The 21054-nt window shown below is 41.8% G+C and overlaps 1 protein-coding gene across 6 annotated transcripts in view; it reads right to left on the minus strand.

Moving 5' to 3' along the window:
• The window catches only part of KNDC1 (kinase non-catalytic C-lobe domain containing 1), a 131327-nt gene that overhangs the window by 50613 nt on the left and 59660 nt on the right, over positions 1 to 21054 (minus strand). For all 6 annotated transcript variants that reach the window (XM_075130984.1, XM_075130982.1, XM_048858308.2 and 3 more), the window contains exons 8-14: positions 19795 to 19866; positions 19635 to 19696; positions 4987 to 5145; positions 4565 to 4642; positions 1334 to 1427; positions 975 to 1137; positions 5 to 882 (exon numbers count right to left, since the gene is read on the minus strand). In XM_075130984.1, coding sequence (XP_074987085.1) covers positions 5 to 882; positions 975 to 1137; positions 1334 to 1427; positions 4565 to 4642; positions 4987 to 5145; positions 19635 to 19696; positions 19795 to 19866 — 1506 coding nt within the window. The remainder of the gene's footprint in view (positions 1 to 4; positions 883 to 974; positions 1138 to 1333; positions 1428 to 4564; positions 4643 to 4986; positions 5146 to 19634; positions 19697 to 19794; positions 19867 to 21054) is intronic.

A 21054-nucleotide genomic window follows, 5' to 3' on the forward strand; every position in this document is an offset into this window, starting at 1 on the left:
ATACCCATAGCAAGAACTTCAACTCCATTCTCCAGATAGCCATCAAATGCAAACTCTTCTTGTATAAGATGCACTGCTTTCTGTAATAAAATGTCATTTGTCCCACTCAGCTGGGATAAAATGTCTACACTGAAGGAAGAAGATGCATTTTGATTCACTGATGAATGTGATGTGGGTCCTGGTAAAGGTGAACTACTGCCTACTTCAGTATTACATTCTTTGTTTTCTAGATAGCTGGTTTGAATAATTTGATTAGTTGAAGGCAATGACAAATTAAAGATTTTGGCTTTCATTTTATCATGTTTTGTCTGTACCTTAGTGGGCTCATAATTCTGTAGTTGGCAAAGGAAGGAATTATTTTGTAGATTTATATTAGTGTTATAATTTGCTATTGTACTTGAAAGGAGTACAGGCAAATGATTATAGCAATCATAAGCAATTTTTGACTCAAGAGGTTTATTTGGTATTTGCTCTGATACAGCTAGCTGTACTGGTACAAGTGTTAACACTCTTGTCTCTGGGTCCTGTTTGAGAGGGGAGTTATTTATAAGAGGCGGCCTCTGTGGTGTAGAACAAGCTGAGGAGCTTGAAGAAATTGCAGATAAAGTGTTCTTTTCTTGTAAATTGCATAAGGAATCAGATGGTGATGGCAATTCAACTGTGGATGTAACCATATTGCTTGGATTTTGCTCATTTGAAGGTATTTGGGATGAATGGTTTTGTATGTCTAAATCACGCTTGGGTATCTCAGGTGCAGCTACAACTTCTTCAGCAGCATGGTTTTCAATATCATCTACAAATACTGATTTGTTGTTACCATCCATACGGATTTCGTTTTGTACATATCTATCAAGTTGCTCAGGAGTGGATGCGTGTGTCCCTCTGAAAAAAGCAAAGCATTTTGTAAGGACACCTATGTTAGATTTAAGTGTGAAGTTTCAATTTAAACTTACACTGTATTAGGACATACATACTTTGTTAGCTCTGTGTTTTGCTGCAGTATAATAGGCTTAAAGTGAGTTGCAGAAGAGGTGAATGCAACAGGCAATGTACATGTCTCACTGTTTAAAGAAGTCTGACAAGGCACTGGTCCTTTAACTGCTATAAGCTTACTTTCACTAGTAATAGGCACAAACCCTGGAAAGACAAATAGGATTAGGTCAAAGACTAGCAATACCTATAAAATACAAAGAAAAGGAAATAATCTGTTTAAATAAAGGAACATGATATTTTTTCCACAGTTGTGTTGCACTTTACTTGGCAAGTCTAATACAATAACGTAAATTCTGACTCTGGAACAAAGGAATAACCATGTAACAACTGGATTACTTACCTAGACTAGACACTGAAGCATCCATTTTGTTTCTTTTATTTTTAAACTCAAAAGGAACATTATCTTGAGAAGAGTTTATTTCTTCATTGAAAGCCTAAGAGTAAAAAGTGAGTTCCATAGTTTGAACAAATAATGCAAGTACTTTACTCCAACAGTCCTCAGAAAGTTATTACTAAAATTATCTTTAATATAGTGTTTCATTGCTTTGTATACCTGTAATCTCCAAAGGATGATTTAACTGTGTGGGGGTGAAGGTGGAGGGGCTGCAGAACTTCTGTGATTGGTAAAACTATTTGTACCAAGCTCATACAAACTGAGCACTTTATTTAAACAAATTCAAGACTACGGAATGTTTGAAAATTCTATTTTCAGTATTGTCAGTATTCCACACTCATGCCCTGTGACAGTCATGTTAGTATTGTTTTCTGTTTCCTGAAAGGATGAGTATAAGTGAAATAAAGAAGGAAAATCTAAAAAGTCAATAGCTCACTGAGTTTCTGGGCAATAATGGCAGTAGATTGTGGAGGCAGGCTATTAGGATGTAGGAATTTTAGGACATTCTAAATCTTTTCTTTTCTGGGCCATGGAAGCCAGGCATTGCTTGAGACACCACTGCTAGAAAGAGTAGGTTAATGGAGTACTCTAGATGGGGCTTAGATTTAAAAATGATTTTTCTTGTAATTTGCACACAAGATAAGAGTATTGGGCATATACATGCTCAGTGCTGACCAGAAAGAATGGGACAGATCCTGCTTTGTTTTAGAAAATTGCCTGGTGGCCAGGGCTATTGCATGGTCCAGTATGACACATATGGCAATTTGCTACAATATCCTAGTTAATGTGTATTGTACCAAATGTACCACTGAAGGCCAGGAACTGTATGTAATTCCATGGGGGAGGGGGACCACAGCCCTCCAGGAACTAAGAACAGCGGGGAGTGATTAGGCAAATTCACTCAGGTTGTAATACCTCTTAGAGAGGCACCATCACCTGGACAGACTTGCATATACTGGTTCAAACTGGATTCTCTAGAGACCAGCAGACAAAGAAAGGACTCTTGGATAAATAATCTGAGTCTGATCTGATTCAGGGCCTTCATTCTTATCCAGCAAACAGACAGGATCTTCCTTCACAGGGGAGACCCCAGTCCTTAGCGAAGGGTTGAAAGGACTGACACTGACCAGAACCCTTGTGCTGATGGTGGGGGTGATCTCTGGTAAACTTATTAGCATTTTGACAGGTTTCAGAGTAACAGCCGTGTTAGTCTGTATTCGCAAAAAGAAAAGGAAATAAATTGGTTAGTCTCTAAGGTGCCACAAGTACTCGTTTTCTTATTAGCATTTGTGTAGGTTCTTTTATGTGTTTTTAATATGTTTTCTCTGTAATGGTTGCACCCTAAGAATAAATGTACTTGCTTGGAAAGAACTGCGTGGAAACGTAATGTGGGTAATTAAGAGGTTTATAGCCTCTGAGGATAAAAACAGAGCAGGCCCGCTGAGGCAGTTGGCACTACTGGGGAATTCACAGTTTAGGCAGGGAACTGTGCAGCGTGGAAATACCCTGGTCAGGAGGGAGAAAGATGCATGTCTCTGTCCAAGAAGTGACAGCTGGGGAGCTGGAAGGCTGAGTGTGGGTGCCCTTGTTGGATCACAGAAAGGGAATACAGGTGCAGGTTTACAGCCTTCCATATCATGCATGACTTGGAAGGCTGCGGATATCTTAAAGTGGGTAGGACCTTTAGCAATGGTTAAGCAATTTTGTTACACTACAATTCTTTACAGTGATAAGAAGCAGCTTTAGAGCTATGTCAAGTCTTCCAGAGAAAGATTATTAGGTACAAAATGCTAGCACTCCTGATAATAGCTATGCGATCACTGAAAATTGCAATCTGTTAATTGGTATATTTATATGCAAATATGAAACATTTAATATTTTTAGCATAAGCTTTTTTGTTACGACATTCATGTAAGCAATATTTTAATGATTATATTTCATTATCTTTTTATGTTAAAAATCTATATTTAAGAGGGCACTTCAGAATATTTGAGTTAAATAGAATGCAAAAATAAAGCTGTAAATTAAATTGATCTAAAGCTGTATAATCAAACAGAGAACTACAGAGAACTACTATTCTTTCACTAAGATACAATTCTGAAGATGAAGACTGATGTAGATCACCATATTTTGAGGTCCTAACTAGATATTTTGCAGGGAGTTGAGTGTGTGTTTGTTTTGTGTTTTTAGGAAGTACCTCTTTAGGAAGTACTAAGAGGTTTACAAATACTTGCCATGTAAATATCTGAAACAAAACAATCATTACAATAGTGAGTTTTCATTCACAGAGATATTTACAAGAATACAGTAACCAGATTTCTCTGTTTAACAGGGGGTTACCATATTAGAGCGTGAGCACAATTACAACACGTATGACACGGAGATCCTAGACTAGTTTTAAAGCATCTAAAAATGCTTTGGGATTCCAATATTTTTAGTACTCAAATCAAATGTTTCTTGTACTGGTATGCACAGGAAGAGGGGAGAACTTAATTCTGCAGAGAGGCACCCAAAAAGAGAAGAGAAACTTTATATTTGATTCACCATTCTCTCTTTTCCTTGAATTCTTAGCTTTATACAATTCTTGCTGAAGTCTGACACACTGCTGTATTTCACTGGCTCAAAATATTTATTCTTCATTCAAATTCATTGCTCCATTGCAACAGCTACAACAAAAGCATAAAAAATTGCTCTCTCCTAAACTGGGTTTTAGGGATTCTACATTAGACTCCTCCAATGTCCTAGCCTTAAATTAGAATACCCAACTTCTTGGCAAGCTGTGCCCTATTTAGAACTGATTTTAACAACACTACTTTGAAGACTTAGAAAATCTGGAAGTCAATTATTCACATACAGTGAACTTAAATGTAGCTGGTAGAATATATAGCTACAAGCAGGCATTAGAAATCAGCAAAGCTTTCTAGAAATGGAATTCAATTTTCATATCTATTTTATATTCCTACATGGCATGAAAAATATTCATCCTCAGCAATACCCAAACACTTTTATATTAATGATGTCCCCACAGGAGTAACCACCTAATCATTTACACGAATTTACAAAATTGAAAGAACAAAAGAATTACACAACCAGCAAAAAAAAAAAAAATCTTACTGGAACACGCTGTATGGAGATAATTGGAAAAAATGTAATACACCGAAAAAAAATTACTCTTACCTTGAAGGCAGATTTACTCAAAAATGCCAGAATCTTTTTGCTGTTTATACTTCGTTCAAGTAGATAACTACTGCATACCTAAAAATATTAAACATTTTAAATTAAGACAAATTTCCACTCAATTAAGATACGTAATAGAGGAGCACTGTCAAGATAAAGGATTCAAATTTTTTAAAATCCAATTCAGGAGGTCTTATTAACTTGTTCCAACTCTCTGGTTGACAACTTCAATATTGATTAAAACACATCCATTAACCCTAAAGGGCACCATTAAAGCACAAAACCAGAAAAGTGACAGTTACCATTTAATGAGCTATCAAGCCATAACCAAAAATGAATATTTTGATATTCAAATTCATTATTAAATAGGTTTCTAGCTATGACTGAACACCTAATATTGTAAAACTGCTTCATCAAGTCACCTTAATTGCATCAGCTAAAGAAGGCCTTTCTTCAGAGTTTCTTTTTGCCATATCCAGAAGAAGAGTCTTTAGTTTCCTTGGCAACACTAGTTTGTGATCAGGTGGATAATTGTATTTGGCTGCTGTCCACAAAATTGCAGCAACACAGTAAATACAGACCTGTTGAAAAAGCAAATATATAATGCAGGGGCAAGGACAGCTGTAAAGAAACGCGAACTTCCAAAGAACTGACTCCATCCTGCCCTCAAATATGCTGTTGTACACCCCAGCATATTGCAGGAAGTACTGTAACTGTTATGCATAAGAATAGCAGCTGGTTTTCCAAGCTAGGGTCAACACTCATTAGTTGCCTTACTTTCCTCTTAATATATGCAAGAGAATTCAGGTGGGGGGGAGGAACCAACATGTTCTTCCTATTTTGTAGCAGGTCTTTCATATAAACATAATTATAAATTAATTGCAGGCTTTGGGATCCTGCCCCAAAACACTACCAGTAGCAACTTACTTAAGAAGAGGCCACTATAATTCAGCATAGCTGATTGTCAGAAACTGTTACAGCCTTCCATTATGAATCCTACCTTTACAGAGATGATAAATTTAATTAGAAAAACTAAGTACTGAAAATTTGTTCTAGGAATTGTGCTAACTGCAGTTAGACCACCTGAAGTTGCCAGAGTGAGGAACCTTAAAAAGACATAAAATGATTTCCAAGTATGTTAATATTTTAAAACAGAGAGCCAAATTCTGCTCACTTAGCAGAATATACCTACCTTGCCAGTGTTGCTGGAACTCTGACAATACTAAAGCAACAGAATTTATACCTTAACCTAGCTGTTAATATTTTGCCATGGATTTCAGCAGGACCAGGATTTCACCCTAAGAGTTCATGTATTTACTAAAATGACCATTCAACCCAGGACAGACTTTCAAAGGTTTTTTTACTGGACACTGACTAGCACAATTACTTTGACTGGCATTAGACTGCCCACATTCTCAAACTATAGTCACAACTGTTAAATACACAACAAGAAGTACAAGCTAGGTAAGTTCTACCTGGGCAAGACCTAAGTTTTGCAGTTAGAGTCAACATTTCCTGGCATCTCAGGGAAGTGGGAAAATATTTCCATTTTGTCCTGAACTGTTCTAATAAGAGTTTATCTGCTTCCAGGATGACTTAACTAAAAGTACAGAGAAAAATCAACATCCTTAAGATTCAGGGATACTGGATCTAAAGGAAAACAACAAGCCTTCTCTTTAGAGCAGAAGTTCTTGGAAATACTGGAAATGGTCTAAAAAAAGAAGCAAGTTACAAAAGTAGTATAGATTATTTAAAAATACACAGTTATGCCAAGGATTCATGGATGAAGAAAGCATTGTCTTTTTTTTTCTAGCTAGCTGCTGAAATAAGGAAATGTACTGAATGGGGGAAAATCAGTATCCTCAAGGGAAAATGTCAAGAAGCGACACTTACAATAAGGCTAGGCACACAGATACACAGATATCAAGGTGATAAACATCTGTTATGTTACATACACATACCAAAGCTGATAGACATCCTCCATATCACTCATGAAAGAGGGCTCAGGGTGGAGGGACAGAGCTTATATTCCCTCTCATGCATGCACAGGACCCACTGGTTCTCCCTCCTGCTCAGGTGATGCCTCCCTCACCCCTGGCTGTACCCTTTGCCTCCAGCACCTGAGGAAAAGGAGGACCTATAAAGGAGTCATTCTTCTTTTTCCCCCCACTAGTTCAAACAAAGCCAGTCTGCATTTGAGATTGCAGGAGTTGCGTTTTCCATGTTCCTAAAAAGAGGTATTCTGTCCAGGGCTGTCCCTAGCCATTTGAGTGCACTACGCAGCCCCCCCATGGGGGGCCTGTGTGGGGCCCCAGGCCTCCCACCCCCCCCCAGGTCTGGGAGGCAGGAGCTGGGGGGGGGCACTTTTGGGGGCCCCACAGACCCAGAGTGGCCCGGGGGATTAGCGGGGGGGGGCCGGGAGCAGCCCGCTCCGCTTCCTTTGCCCCGGCCCCAGCTGTGTCACTTGTGGGAGGGGGAGGGGCCCCAGCCCGCTCCACTCCGCCAGCTCCCAGCCGCGGTGCTCCGCTTCCCGCCACCGGTGAGTGCGAGGACTGACCCTTTAAGTGCGGGGAGATTGGGGAAAGGGTCAGTCCTCGCACTCACCGGTGGCGGGAAGCGGAGCACCGCGGCTGGGAGCTGGCGGAGTGGAGCGGGCTGGGGCCGGGTTGCTCCACTTCCTGCCGCTGCCGGTGAGTGCGGGGTCGCTGGGGGAAGAGGTGGACTGAGGGTGGGCAGAGCAGCGGGGAAGGGTAAGAGGTGGGGCAGAGGGAGTTGTCCGGGGCCCCACACCCCCTTAGGGACGGCCCTGCCTCTTGCAGTGGGTGCAGCCCATGGGGGTGGGGGGGGCGCGGCCGAGGGATAGGGCTGGTCACTGGGGCTGGTGCTACTGCGTTTGCAGCATGCAGTTGCCCAGGGCACCATTAAATTTGGGGCAGTTTGGTGCCCCAAATTTCATGGTGCCCTACGCAGCTGCGTATGCCTAAGGATGGCCCTGATTCTGTGATCATCAAACAAGGTGGGAAACGATAATAAGCCCTAAATTTCTATCAGTGAAATAGCTGTGTGAATACTGAGAAAACACCACCACAATCTGGAGTTTGTTAGACATGCTAGTCTCTCTCCAATTTTTAAAACTTTTATACATATGACATAGTTAATTTCAAACAATCTAAAAACCAATAAAAAGATTGCAGGCCTTGGGATGCTTAAAATTTCCAGTTTATGCTAAAACTTTCATTTTCCTGTTCAGTTCAAACCATAGCATCAGCTCTGAGGCCTGTGAAGAAGTCTGTGTCTTGGGCGAATGCTACTCAAACTGGAAGAGGTACAGAGAAGGGCTACTAGGATGATCCAAGGAATGGAAAACTTATGAAAGGAGACTCAAGGAGCTTGGCTTGTTCAGCTTAACTAAAAGAAGGTTGAGGGGAGATATGATTACTCTCTATAAATATATCCGAGGGATAAATACCGGAGAGGGAGAGGAATTATTTAAGCTCAGTACCAGTGTGGGCACAAGAACAAATGGATATAAACTGGTCATTGGGAATTGAAATTAGACGAAGGTTTCTAAGCATCAGAGGAGTGAAGTTTTGGAATAGCCTTCCAAGGGAAGCAGTGGGGGCAAAAGATCTATCTGGCTTTAAGATTAAACTCAATAAGTTTATGGAGGAGATGGTATGATGGGATAACATGATTTTGGTAATTAATTGATCTTTAAATATTCAAGGTAAATAGGCCTAATGGCCTGTGATGGGATGTTAGATTCGGTGGAATCTGAGTTACTACAGAAAATTCTTTCCTGGATATCTGGCTGGTGAATCTTGCCCATATGCTCAGGGTTTAGCCAATCGCCATATTTGGGGTCAGGAAGGAATTTTCCTCCAGGGCAGATTGAAAGAGGCCCTGGAGGTTTTTCGCCTTCCTCTGTAGCATGGGGCACGGGTCACTTGCTGGAGGATTCTCTGTTCCTTGAAGTCTTTAAACCACGATTTGAGGACATCAGTAGCTCAGACATAGGTGAGAGGTTTTTCACAGGAGTGGGTGGGTGAGATTCTGTGGCCTGCGTTGTGCAGGAGGTCAGACTAGATGATCATAATGGTCCCTTCTGACCTTAGTGTCTATGAATCGATGAATTTAAGAGGAACCAGTGACAGACACACAAAAAAAGCTTTTCTATTCACAGCCAAATCCACAGCAAGTCAAAATTGGGTTGAAGTAGAATTGATTTTCCTTTAGATTGCAAGGCATCAATTTTTCATCCTCAGAGTGCGAGTCTGTTCTGAAAAGTGCCAGTGTAAACATAGCATTTTCTTATACACACAAACAGATTTGCTGGGTATCAGTCATATATCCTGACTAATGATAAAATTATATATTTTACTTCTCATAGACTTTAAGGTCAGAAGGGACCATTATGTTCATCTAGTCTGACCCCCTACACAACGCAGGCCACAGGATCTCTCCCACACGCTCCTGTAACAAACCCCTGCCCATGTCTGAGCTACTGAAGTCCTCAACTCGTGGTTTAAAGACTTCAAGGTGTAGAGAATCCACCAGCAAGTGACCCATGCCCCACGCTGCAGAGGGAGGGTGAAAAACCTCCAGGGCCTCTTCCAATCTGCCCTGGAGGAAAATTCCTTCCTGACCCCAAATATGGCGATTCGCTAAACCCTGAGCATGTGGGCAAGACTCACCAGCCAGACACCCAGGAAAGAATTCTCCGTAGTAACTCAGATCCCACCCTATCTAGTGTCCCATCGCAGGCCATTGGGCTTATTTACTGCTAATAGTCAAAGATCAATTAATTGCCAAAATTAGGCTATCCCATCATACCATCCATAAATTTATCAAGTTTAGTCTTGAAGCTAGATATGTCTTACCTCCACTGCTCCCCTTGGAAGGCTACTCCAGAACTTCATTCCTCTGATGGTTGGAAACCTTGGTCTAATTTCAAGTCTAAACTTCCTGATGGCCAGTTTATATCCATTTGTTCTTGTGTCCACATTGGTACTGAGCTTAAAAAATTCCTCTCCCTCCCTGATATTTATCCCTCTGATATATTTATAGAGAGCAATCCTATCTCCCCTCAGCCTTCTTTTGGTTACGCTAAACAAGCCATGCTCTTTGAGTCTCCTTTCGTAAGACAGGTTTTCCATTCCTTTGATCATCCTAGTAGCCCTTCTCTGTACCTGTTCCAGTTTGAATTCATCCTTCTTAAACATGGGAGACCAGAACTGCACACAGTATTCCAGGTGAGGTCTCACTAGTGCCTTGTATAACGGTACTAACACCTCCTTATCTCTACTGGAAATACCTCCCCTGATACATCCCAAGGCCGCATTAGCTTTTTTCACAGCCATATCACATTGGCGGCTCATAGTCATCCTGTGATCAACCAATAGTCCCAGGTCCTTCTCCTCCTTTGTTACTTCCAAGTGATATGTCACCAGTTTATAACAAAAATTCAAAAATTACTAGCACTTGTTCTCCAGTCTATATCTGGGAAGTTAAAGTCTACCATGATCACACAATTCCCATTATTATTTACTTCATTAAAAACATTAAAGAGGTCTCTATTCATATCCAAATCGGATCCCGGAGGTCTGTAGCACACCCCAAGCACTGTCCCACGGGATGCTCTAGTAGCTTTCTTCCCCAATGTGATTTTTGCCCAGACAGACTCTGTCTTATCCATTCCATCACTTCTTATTTCTTTACAGTCTACCTCATCATTGATATAAAATGCTACTCCAACACCTTTGCCTTAATTTCTGTCATTCCTAAACAGCACATACCCTTCAATACCCGTGCTCCAGTCATGACTACTATTCCACCATGTTTCTGTTATCCTTATAATATCTGGTTTCACTTCCTGCACCAGTAACTCTAGCTCCTCCATTTTGTTACTGAGGCTCCTCGCATTGGTGTACAAACATCATAATTTTTACTGTTTGGCCTCACGCACCTTCTTCACCCAATTAGGCACAGACATTCTACTGCCATTATCACCTATTAGACTGGTATCTACACTACCCTTCCTCCTTATGTCCATTCTCCTACCCACGGCTGTATCCTCTCTTACTTAGTTTTCTTTCCTCTCAATGTTAAAATCCAGTATGGAGATTACCTGGACATCTCCCAACCATCTCCCCCAAATTCCTAGTTTAAAGCTCTCTTAATCAGTTGTGCCAGCCTCCATCCTAGAAGTCTATTTCCCTCCCTACTCAGGTGAAGTCCATCCCGCGAGAACAAGTCCTCTGTCCATGAATGCTTCCCAAATATATCCCAAAGCCCTCCCTATAGCACCAATGACTGAGCCATCTGTTGATCATCATCATTTTATCACACTTTTATTGCCCTTCACTAGGAAGAGGCAGAATCCCACTGAAGATTACCTGAGCCTCGATTTCCTTAAGCGTTTTCCGCAGTCTCGCATAGTCTCCCTTGATACGTTCCAGCAAGAATCTAGCCATATCATTTGTTCCCACATGAAGGACAATCAGTGGATTCTTTCCCGGTCCTGTTAGGATCCTCTTCAGCCTCAAGTCCATATCCCATATATAAGCACCTGGCAGACAGCACACCCTTCCATTCTCTGGATCAGCGCTGGTTACAGGCCTGTCTATTCTTCTCAGTAAGGAGTCCCCAATCACGTAGACTTGCCTTTTCCTGGTGATGGTGCGATTCTCTCAGTCTATTCCCTGTTACCTCTGGCTGCAAGTCCTCTCAATTCCTATTGTCCCTTGCAATTCTCTGCAACCCATCCCGAATCCTCCTGGGGCTCATATTTGGTGTTATCATCTCCATTGACTCTTCCCCTCTTCCTACAGAATGAGCTGCTCTTCTCTTCTTCCTTGCCCTCTCACCTTCAGTGACCACCTGCTGTGCCCCTTCTTCATTTTCCAACTCCACAATCCTGTTCCTGAGCTCTACTTCTCCTTCACTAGATCGTCTTTTCCTCTGCCAGGTTCTCTTAGTCATATGCTTCCACTATACACTTTCCTCACCCAGCAGTCTCCTCTTGGAGTTCTTTGGTCCTGCTTCCATCTGCAAGTCTGAGCTTTTCCCTTCAGCCTCCTTATTTCTTTGCTCCATCATCCGCTCGAATCCCCTTCTAAACTCAACCAGAGTTTCCACCTGCATCTCCAATCCTCGGATCTTTTCTTCCATCAGCTCTATCAGGCGGCACTTCATGCAGACAAAACTCTTTTCAGGTACCCCCTCCAGGATCATGTACATGCCGCAGCTTCTACATCCAGTCATCTTCATTGTGTCTTCCACTACTTGGGTCACTACCGCTGCTGCCTCTATATCTGTCATAGCCTTCTCACCTGAGTCCTGTTAGTCTGGCAAACACAAACCAAACCAAAACACCACCACCCACAGAAAAACAAACCCACAATGAGCACCACAACACTGCCAGAACACCACACACTCCCTTCACTAGCCTGTCTGTTCCTCTGCCTGGCTCTCTTAATCTTCCCCTCAAGGTCCCCTGTTTACAGCTCTGTTTGCTGGCTTCTGTGCAGGCTGCAGCTGTCTATGCCGCTGTTTGACTGGCTGGCTAGCTACCTTTATAGGACCCCTACTCAGAGAGGCCCCACCCTCTATTCAGGGCTCAGCTTCTCTCCCAGCACACTGCCCCTACCAGCCTACCTTCTCCTCCAGCAGAACTCCCACTCAAACTCCCCTGTTTACAGCTCTGTTTGATGGCTCCTGTGCCGCTGCAGCTGTCTGTTAGAATGGTAGAGACAAAACAGTATGAACTGCAGATTCTATGCCATCTTGCACCTCAGAATTGAAGGCAATGGGTTTGCATAGGTGTCAGTGAAAGCATAATTTGAACTGCATCACCTTTTATTACTGTTGATGCATAATATGGAAGGAACTAATTTTGATTCTCAGAGCCAGGTAAGAGTGTGCAGTATTACAATCAGAAATGCACATCTTACTTGTTATCTGAGCTCACGGATTACAGATGTTATTGAAAACAATAAAACAAATCCACTGAACTATTTTTAACACCACTTTTCACAGCAGACCTGCACTTTAAAACAATAGGTCATAATCTGATAAGTGCCTGGGACTGGGAATGACCTATGCACACTTGAGTTTCTTGCCACTGACTTTTTATGTGTCTGTTTCTTACACCTAACCCCATTTGCTTACTTACCTCACAGAGGAATACCACAGTGCTACTTATTTACCTATCTCACCAATGACATTGAAGTCCTGACTGTAGACATTGGTGGCATTTCCATTATGTCTGGTTACAAGCTGCCATGCAAACAATTCACAGTTGCTAGCTCATGTAACCTCAAACATGACAAAACATGGGTGATCATCAGGGATTAACAGTCACAGAGGTCAAACAGGGCTATAGTATAACTGATAACAATGGTAAATTAATTGAACTGTGGGCAGATGCACTCAACTTGAACTTAATTCATGACCCCAAGCCTTCCAGTTCTTTCAACAGTCGCTGATGGAAAAGGGGCTACCTCCCTGATCTGGTATTTGTCATGCAACAACATAGCTGGCTCGTGTAACAAACTTAATGTGGGTCTGGTTCCACATTTGTATCACCAGCCTATAGCCATCCAGGTCAATGCAGCTATAACAACCTAACTCAGTACCATTCCAGCATAGCTTTAACTTTAAGAAAGCTAAATGGAAGGGCTTCACCAACACCATCAATGCCACTGTAAGAAAGATAGAACCAATACCAGAAAATTATTAGCAGTTTGTCACTGTGGTGCACACTGTCGCATATTCACCAAGACTGCAATACAAATTATATGCCAGGATTACCATCTGAGTTATTGGATTGGTATGCAAAATACAAACAGAAGTTTGAAGCGGACTTATTTGCTGAGGATACCATCACAGCCAGCAAAGAACTGGTCTCTGTACTAAAAGAGGAAAAGCAGAAGTCATGGCAGAATCTCAAAGACAGTGTGAACATGACCCAAAGCAGCAAGAAAGTATGAATAACTAATGATCGAAGGAAGCAGAGCAGCACTACAATGTTATTGCAGACCAGGTCACACATCAACTCCTAGAGAATGGCAGGTCACCAAACAAACAACCCAAGATGTGGTTTGAGTGGCAAGACAACAAGGTGATAATAAAATTATAATTATAATTTTAGGGCACATGACTGAATTAACCTCCAGAATTAATGCCCTCAGGAATGGCAAAGCCACCAATCTAGGTGACATCTGTACTGAACAAATCAAACACTTCAGACCAGCAACAAAGAACTAAAAAGAAAAGGAGTACTTGTGGCACCTTAGAGACTAACCAATTTATTTGAGCATAAGCTTTCGTGAGCTACAGCTCACTTCATCGGATGCATACTGTGGAAACTGCAGAAGACATTATATACACAGAGACCATGAAACAATACCTCCTCCCACCCCACTCTCCTGCTGGTAATAGCTTATCTAAAGTGATCACTCTCCTTACAATGTGTATGATAATCAAGTTGGGCCATTTCCAGCACAAATCCAGGTTTTCACACCCTCCGCGCCCCCCTCCCCCCCAAAACTTACTCTCCTGCTGGTAATAGCCCATCCAAAGTGACCACTCTCTTTACAATGTGTATGATAATCAAGGTGGGCCATTTCCAGCACAAATCCAGGTTTTCTCACCCCCTCCCCTCCACAAACTCACTCTCCTGCTGGTAATAGCTCATCCAAACTGACCACTCTCCTTACAATGTGTATGATAATCAAGGTGGGCCATTTCCAGCATAAATCCAAGTTTAACCAGAACGTCGGGGGGGGGGGAGGGGGAGGTAGGAAAAAACAAGGGGAAATAGGCTACCTTGCATAATGACTTAGCCACTCCCAGTCTCTATTTAAGCCTAAATTAATAGTATCCAATTTGCAAATGAATTCCAATTCAGCAGTTTCTCGCTGGAGTCTGGATTTGAAGTTTTTTTGTTTTAAGATAGCGACCTTCATGTCTGTAATTGCATGACCAGAGAGATTGAAGTGTTCTCCGACTGGTTTATGAATGTTATAATTCTTGACATCTGATTTGTGTCCATTTATTCTTTGGTCAAACTGGACAGTCTCTACGTAAATGTACATGGCAGAGGGGCATTGCTGGCACATGATGGCATATATCACATTGGTGGATGTGCAGGTGAACGAGCCTCTGATAGTGTGGCTGATGTTATTAGGCCCTGTGATGGTGTCCCCTGAATAGATATGTGGGCACAGTTGGCAACGGGCTTTGTTGCAAGGATAGGTTCCTGGGTTAGTGGTTCTGTTGTGTGGTATGTGGTTGTTGGTGAGTATTTGCTTCAGGTTGGGGGGCTGTCTGTAGGCAAGGACTGGCCTGTTTCCCAAGATTTGTGAGAGTGTTGGGTCATCCTTCAGGATAGGTTGTAAATCCTTAATAATGCGTTGGAGGGGTTTTAGTTGGGGGCTGAAGGTGACGGCTAGTGGCGTTCTGTTATTTTCTTTGTTAGGCCTGTCCTGTAGTAGGAGACTTCTGGGAACTCTTCTGGCTCTATCAATCTGTTTCTTCACTTCCGCAGGTGGGTATTGTAGTTGTAAGAATGCTTGATAGAGATCTTGTAGGTGTTTGTCTCTGTCTGAGGGGTTGGAGCAAATGAGGTTGTATCGCAGAGCTTGGCTGTAGACGATGGATCGTGTGGTGTGGTCAGGGTGAAAGCTGGAGGCATGTAGGTAGGAATATCGGTCAGTAGGTTTCCGGTATAGGGTGGTGTTTATGTGACCATTGTTTATTAGCACTGTAGCGTCCAGGAAGTGGATCTCTTGTGTGGACTGGACCAGGCTGAGGTTGATGGTGGGATGGAAATTGTTGAAATCATGGTGGAATTCCTCAAGGGCTTCTTTTCCATGGGTCCAGATGATGAAGATGTCATCAATATAGCGCAAGTAGAGTAGGGGCGTTAGGGGACGAGAGCTGAGGAAGCGTTCTAAATCAGCCATAAAAATGTTGGCATACTGTGGGGCCATGCGGGTACCCAAAGCAGTGCCGCTGATCTGAAGGTATACATTGTCCCCAAATGTAAAATAGTTATGGGTAAGGACAAAGTCACAAAGTTCAGCCACCAGGTTAGCCGTGACATTATCGGGGATAGTGTTCTTGACGGCTTGTAGTCCGTCTTTGTGTGGAATGTTGGTGTAGAGGGCTTCTACATCCATAGTGGCCAGGATGGTGTTATCAGGAAGATCACCGATGGATTGTAGTTTCCTCAGGAAGTCAGTGGTGTCTTGAAGGTAGCTGGGAGTGCTGGTAGCGTAGGGCCTGAGGAGGGAGTCTACATAGCCAGACAATCCTGTTGTCAGGGTGCCAATGCCTGAGATGATGGGTCGCCCAGGATTTCCAGGTTTATGGATCTTAGGTAGTAGATAGAATATCCCAGGTCGGGGTTCCAGGGGTGTGTCTGTGCAGATTTGATCTTGTGCTTTTTCAGGAAGTTTCTTGAGCAAATGCTGTAGTTGCTTTTGGTAACTCTCAGTGGGATCATAGGGTAATGGCTTGTAGAAAGTGGTGTTGGAGAGCTGCCGAGCAGCCTCTTGTTCACATTCCAACCTATTCATGATGACAACAGCACCTTCTTTGTCAGCCTTTTTGATTATGATGTCAGAGTTGTTTCTGAGGCTGTGGATGGCATTGTGTTCTGCACGGCTGAGGTTATGGGGCAAGTGATGTTGCTTTTCCACAATTTCAGCCCGTGCACGTCGGCAGAAGCACTCTATGTAGAAGTCCAGTCTGCTGTTTCGACCTTCAGGAGGAGTCCACCTAGAATCCTTCTTTTTGTAATGTTGGTAGGGAGGCCTCTGTGGATTAGTATGTTGTTCAGAGGTATTTTGGAAATATTCCTTGAGTCAGAGACGTCAAAAATAGGATTCTAGGTCACCACAGAACTGTATCATGTTCGTGGGGGTGGAGGGGCAGAAGGAGAGGCCCCGAGATAGGACAGCTTCTTCTGCTGGGCTGAGAGTATAGTTGGATAGGTTAACAATATTGCTGGGTGGGTTGAGGGAACCATTGCTGTGGCCCCTTGTAGCATGTAGTAGTTTAGAAAGAATTATAACATTCACAAACCAGTCGGAGAACACTTCAATCTCTCTGGTCACGCAATTACAGACATGAAAGTCGCTATCTTAAAACAAAAAAACTTCAAATCCAGACTCCAGCGAGAAACTGCTGAATTGGAATTCATTTGCAAATTGGATACTATTAATTTAGGCTTAAATAGAGACTGGGAGTGGCTAAGTCATTATGCAAGGTAGCCTATTTCCCCTTGTTTTTTCCTACCTCCCTCTCCCCCCCCCCCCAGACGTTCTGGTTAAACTTGGATTTATGCTGGAAATGGCCCACCTTGATTATCATACACATTGTAAGGAGAGTGGTCAGTTTGGATGAGCTATTACCAGCAGGAGAGTAAGTTTGTGGAGGGGAGGGGGTGAGAAAACCTGGATTTGTGCTGGAAATGGCCCACCTTGATTATCATGCACATTGTAGGGAGAGTGGTCACTTTGGATGGGCTATTACCAGCAGGAGAGTGAGTTTGTGTGGGGGGAGGCGGGGGGTGAGAAAACCTGGATTTGTGCTGGAAATGGCCCAACTTGATTATCATACACATTGTAAGGAGAGTGATCACTTTAGATAAGCTATTACCAGCAGGAGAGTGGGGTGGGAGGAGGTATTGTTTCATGGTCTCTGTGTATATAATGTCTTCTGCAGTTTCCACAGTATGCATCCGATGAAGTGAGCTGTAGCTCACGAAAGCTTATGCTCAAATAAATTGGTTAGTCTCTAAGGTGCCACAAGTACTCCTTTTCTTTTTGCAAATACAGACTAACACGGCTGTTACTCTGAAACCTAACAAAGAACTAGTTAATCAAGTTGTTTAGCACATACTCAGCTTCATATTAAGTCCCCAAGATCTGTTGACAAGCACGTGTTGTGGCACTTCTGAAAGTATGCAATGGAGTTGAAGAACTTCAGGCCTGTATCACTATAATGTCATTTCTACAAACCATATGAGCATCTAATTGTAAACCATCTACCACGACTTGTTGAAAAGCACCTAATTCCAGAGTGAACCAAATTCCACCCAGGCAAGTCATGCACCAATCAAGTGCTGAACATCGCTCAAAATATTAAAGACGGCTTTGAAAATGGTATGGTAACAGAGCCGTATTGGAACTAGGCATGCTGGGAGTGTGGTAGCACCCACTAACTTGAAGTGGTTTCCGTGACATACAGGTTTGCAGTTTTGTTCAATGACTTTCAGCACCCCCACTATAAAAATAGTTCCAACACCACTGTTGTCGACCTATCAGCAGCATATGACACAGTGAATCACTGTAGGCTCCTCACTAAAATATACAGCATGAAGAAAGATTACCACCCCATTATGACTGATAAAAATGTTGTCTTTAGTACAGATTGTATGTTGAACTATGTGGGAAGCGGAGCCAATGGTGGCAACAAAAAAATGCCATATCCCAAGGGAGCATACTCTCTCCAATACTTTTCAACATCTACATGAACGATCAAGCAATCCATCACAGCACAAGAAGTTTTATCTATGCCAATAAACGACGCATTGCTGCCCAGGCCAAGGATCTGGCCCAGATAGAAGCTACATTAATATTGGTGCTGTCCAGGTTCTCAGTTTATCACAACAAGAACCAATTGCCATTTTGCAGCGTCCAGTTATACCTGCTGGATGCAGCAAGCTTATATGAGTTCATCAATTTAACAAAGAAATTGATATGTACCAGGCTTGTTATCCCAAGGAGTCTCTGACACACTTCAAACCAAACACACTGCTTCAGGGAGAGTGAACAAACAAATTTATTAACTATAAAAGATAGATTTTAAGTGATTATAAGTCAAAGCATAAGAAGCCTGATTTGGTCAAATTAAATAAAAGCAAAACACATTCTAAGCTGATCTTAACACTTTCAATGCCCTTACAAACTTAGATGCTTCTCACCGCAGGCTGGCTGGCTGCTCTTCAGCCAGGCTCTCCCCTTTGATCAGTACTTCAGATGCTTGGGGTGGTGGTGTCTGTAGATGTGGGTGTAAGAGAGAGAGAGCATGGCAAATGTCTCTCCCTTTTATCATGTTCTTTTTTCCCTCTTGGCTCCCCAACCCCCCACTTCAGAGTCAGGTGAGCAATAACTCATTGCAATCCCAAACTTGCCAAAGGAAAGGGGGTGACTCACTAGAGAGTCCAACAGATTCTTTGCATTGGATACCACACAATCATTTTATAAGGATGAACATGGGGGTGTAGCCACACACCATTAAAGATCTCGCCAGAGCTACACACCAAGCCATATCTTGTGCTCAACATTGGATGAACCTATGATTGTGGAGGAAGGACACAAGATGGTGACCAGTCTCACAGAAAATACAGTACTTACTTGTTTGCAACTGTTATGAAGATAATAAGTAGCACTCATAGTGCTCTTCATTACTATCATCATCTTTGGGTTGAGAGTTCCTTAGGACTTCTTTACATGGAGAAATTTATCAGCAGAACTATGCTGGTATAATTATACTACTCTCATTGTACTGATATAACTCCACACCTGGACACTTATTTTGGAGTAAATGTCCACATGCTGAGTTCTACGAGTATACCGATAGCAGTATAATTATACCAGCACAGTTCTGCCAGTAGAGTACTCACATAGAGACTCTAGGCTGAAGCCCAAGCTTTGAAGTGCTTCTTTCTGCATCAAACGAATAATATAGAAAGCTGTAGCCTCCAGTGCCATTTCCATTGTAAGTGGATTAAAAGCAATCAAGCTTTGTGGAAGTGCATTTGAAAATTGGTTTTTGGGGTTCACACTTCAATGCTTGGGAAATACTAACAAATTTATTTGAGCATAAGCTTTCGTGAGCTACAGCTCACTTCATCAGATGCATCCAATGAAGTGAGCTGTAGCTCACGAAAGCTTATGTTTAAATAAATTTGTTAGTCTCTAAGGTGCCACAAGTCCTACTTTTCTATTTACTCACATGTAAGAGACTCACATACGTGCTTCAAATCATATGACATTACCTTTTCAGTAACAAAATCCACTTCTTCAATTTCAGGAGCCAGATAAAATGTATCATAACATCCTAAAAAAAGAGAAGAGAAACCAAAACCAAAGAGGTCACATATTAGCTTTCCTCTCTTTCATAACAAGAAGGAAAAAATGGTTTTATTACTATTTTACCTTCATCTTTTGGAGCAGCAAAGAGAACATTTCCATGGCAGTCAATCAGCACACAGTCCAAACATAAAAACACTGCAAAATAGGTCACAAGAGAATCATAGCCATACCAAAGTGCATCCTTTGCAGAATGAATTCTAACACGGATAATTATGACTGAATTTGTTTGAAAAATATTTAATATTAACAGTCTCATGAATGATGTAACAGATTAAGTTTGTGCGTGATATAGTTAAATAAAAACTAAAGTTGAGACACAAACTGGCTAATAAAAAGTAAGAAGATTAAATTACCCAGACCTGCAGGTAAAGACGTCCTATTACTGCAGAATAAAAACAAGAAAGCAAGACAAAGTTGGACTTTAGGACCAGAAAGAACTTCGTAATAATATAACAATACTGTATGTAACTTTTCTTTTCATGTAGTGCAGAAGAGTGATGTCAGACAAGAACAAAAGCAGCAGCTCTGGCTGGATCTGCCCTAGTCTCCTCACAAGATAAACATGAAGGTATGAAATTACTAACCTACGAGAATTTTCCCCCCAAAAACCTTGAAGTGACAATACAGTGGAGATTAAATGAAACAAATGCTCAACTAAAGTCCCTCTAAAGTTAAATTAACTGGGACTGCTGACAATAATTGCAGAGGCAATATTGTCAAGGAGATTGAACACAGAGCTAGAAGGGCCATTATCTGGAAAGGAATTGAAGGCATGTTTGGCAGCAAGCCAGATCCAGGACTCCTCTGGGAATTTTAAGATATAGAGCCCAATCCTGAAAACACTTGTGCACAAGTAGCTTTACTTACCTAAGTAAGCTAATTGAAGAAGATTCTCACTTGCATAAGCATTTGCTGGCCCAGACCCTCAGCCCTACTCTGTTTAAAAAAATACTTGAGTTGTATAAATATTTTAACTGAGGTGAAATCTCAAGAAACTAATTTTCCTGTATTTAACATTAAGAATGTAAGATCATTTTATAAAAACTCAACCATGCAAAACAGATGAGTAAAACTCTCTCTCCATTAGATATCTTTAAACACAGACTGACTTAATGTGCTTTGATATGATAAGCCATCTGATTAATGTGGTTCTGTCTCAGTCCACAAGCATCAAATAAACTCTTTTCCAATGAAAAAAGTATTAGGGTAATAAATTTACATGACATAAATTCTAAAAAAAAAAAGAGAAGTTTGAATATGTTCTGAGAAAAATGTGAAAAAGTCCTTCTTTAGTTAACAAGAAATCCATGAAGAGGAGGTTAA

This window comes from Caretta caretta, chromosome 7 (genome assembly GCF_965140235.1).
Source record: "Caretta caretta isolate rCarCar2 chromosome 7, rCarCar1.hap1, whole genome shotgun sequence".
Lineage (NCBI taxonomy): Eukaryota > Metazoa > Chordata > Testudines > Cheloniidae > Caretta > Caretta caretta.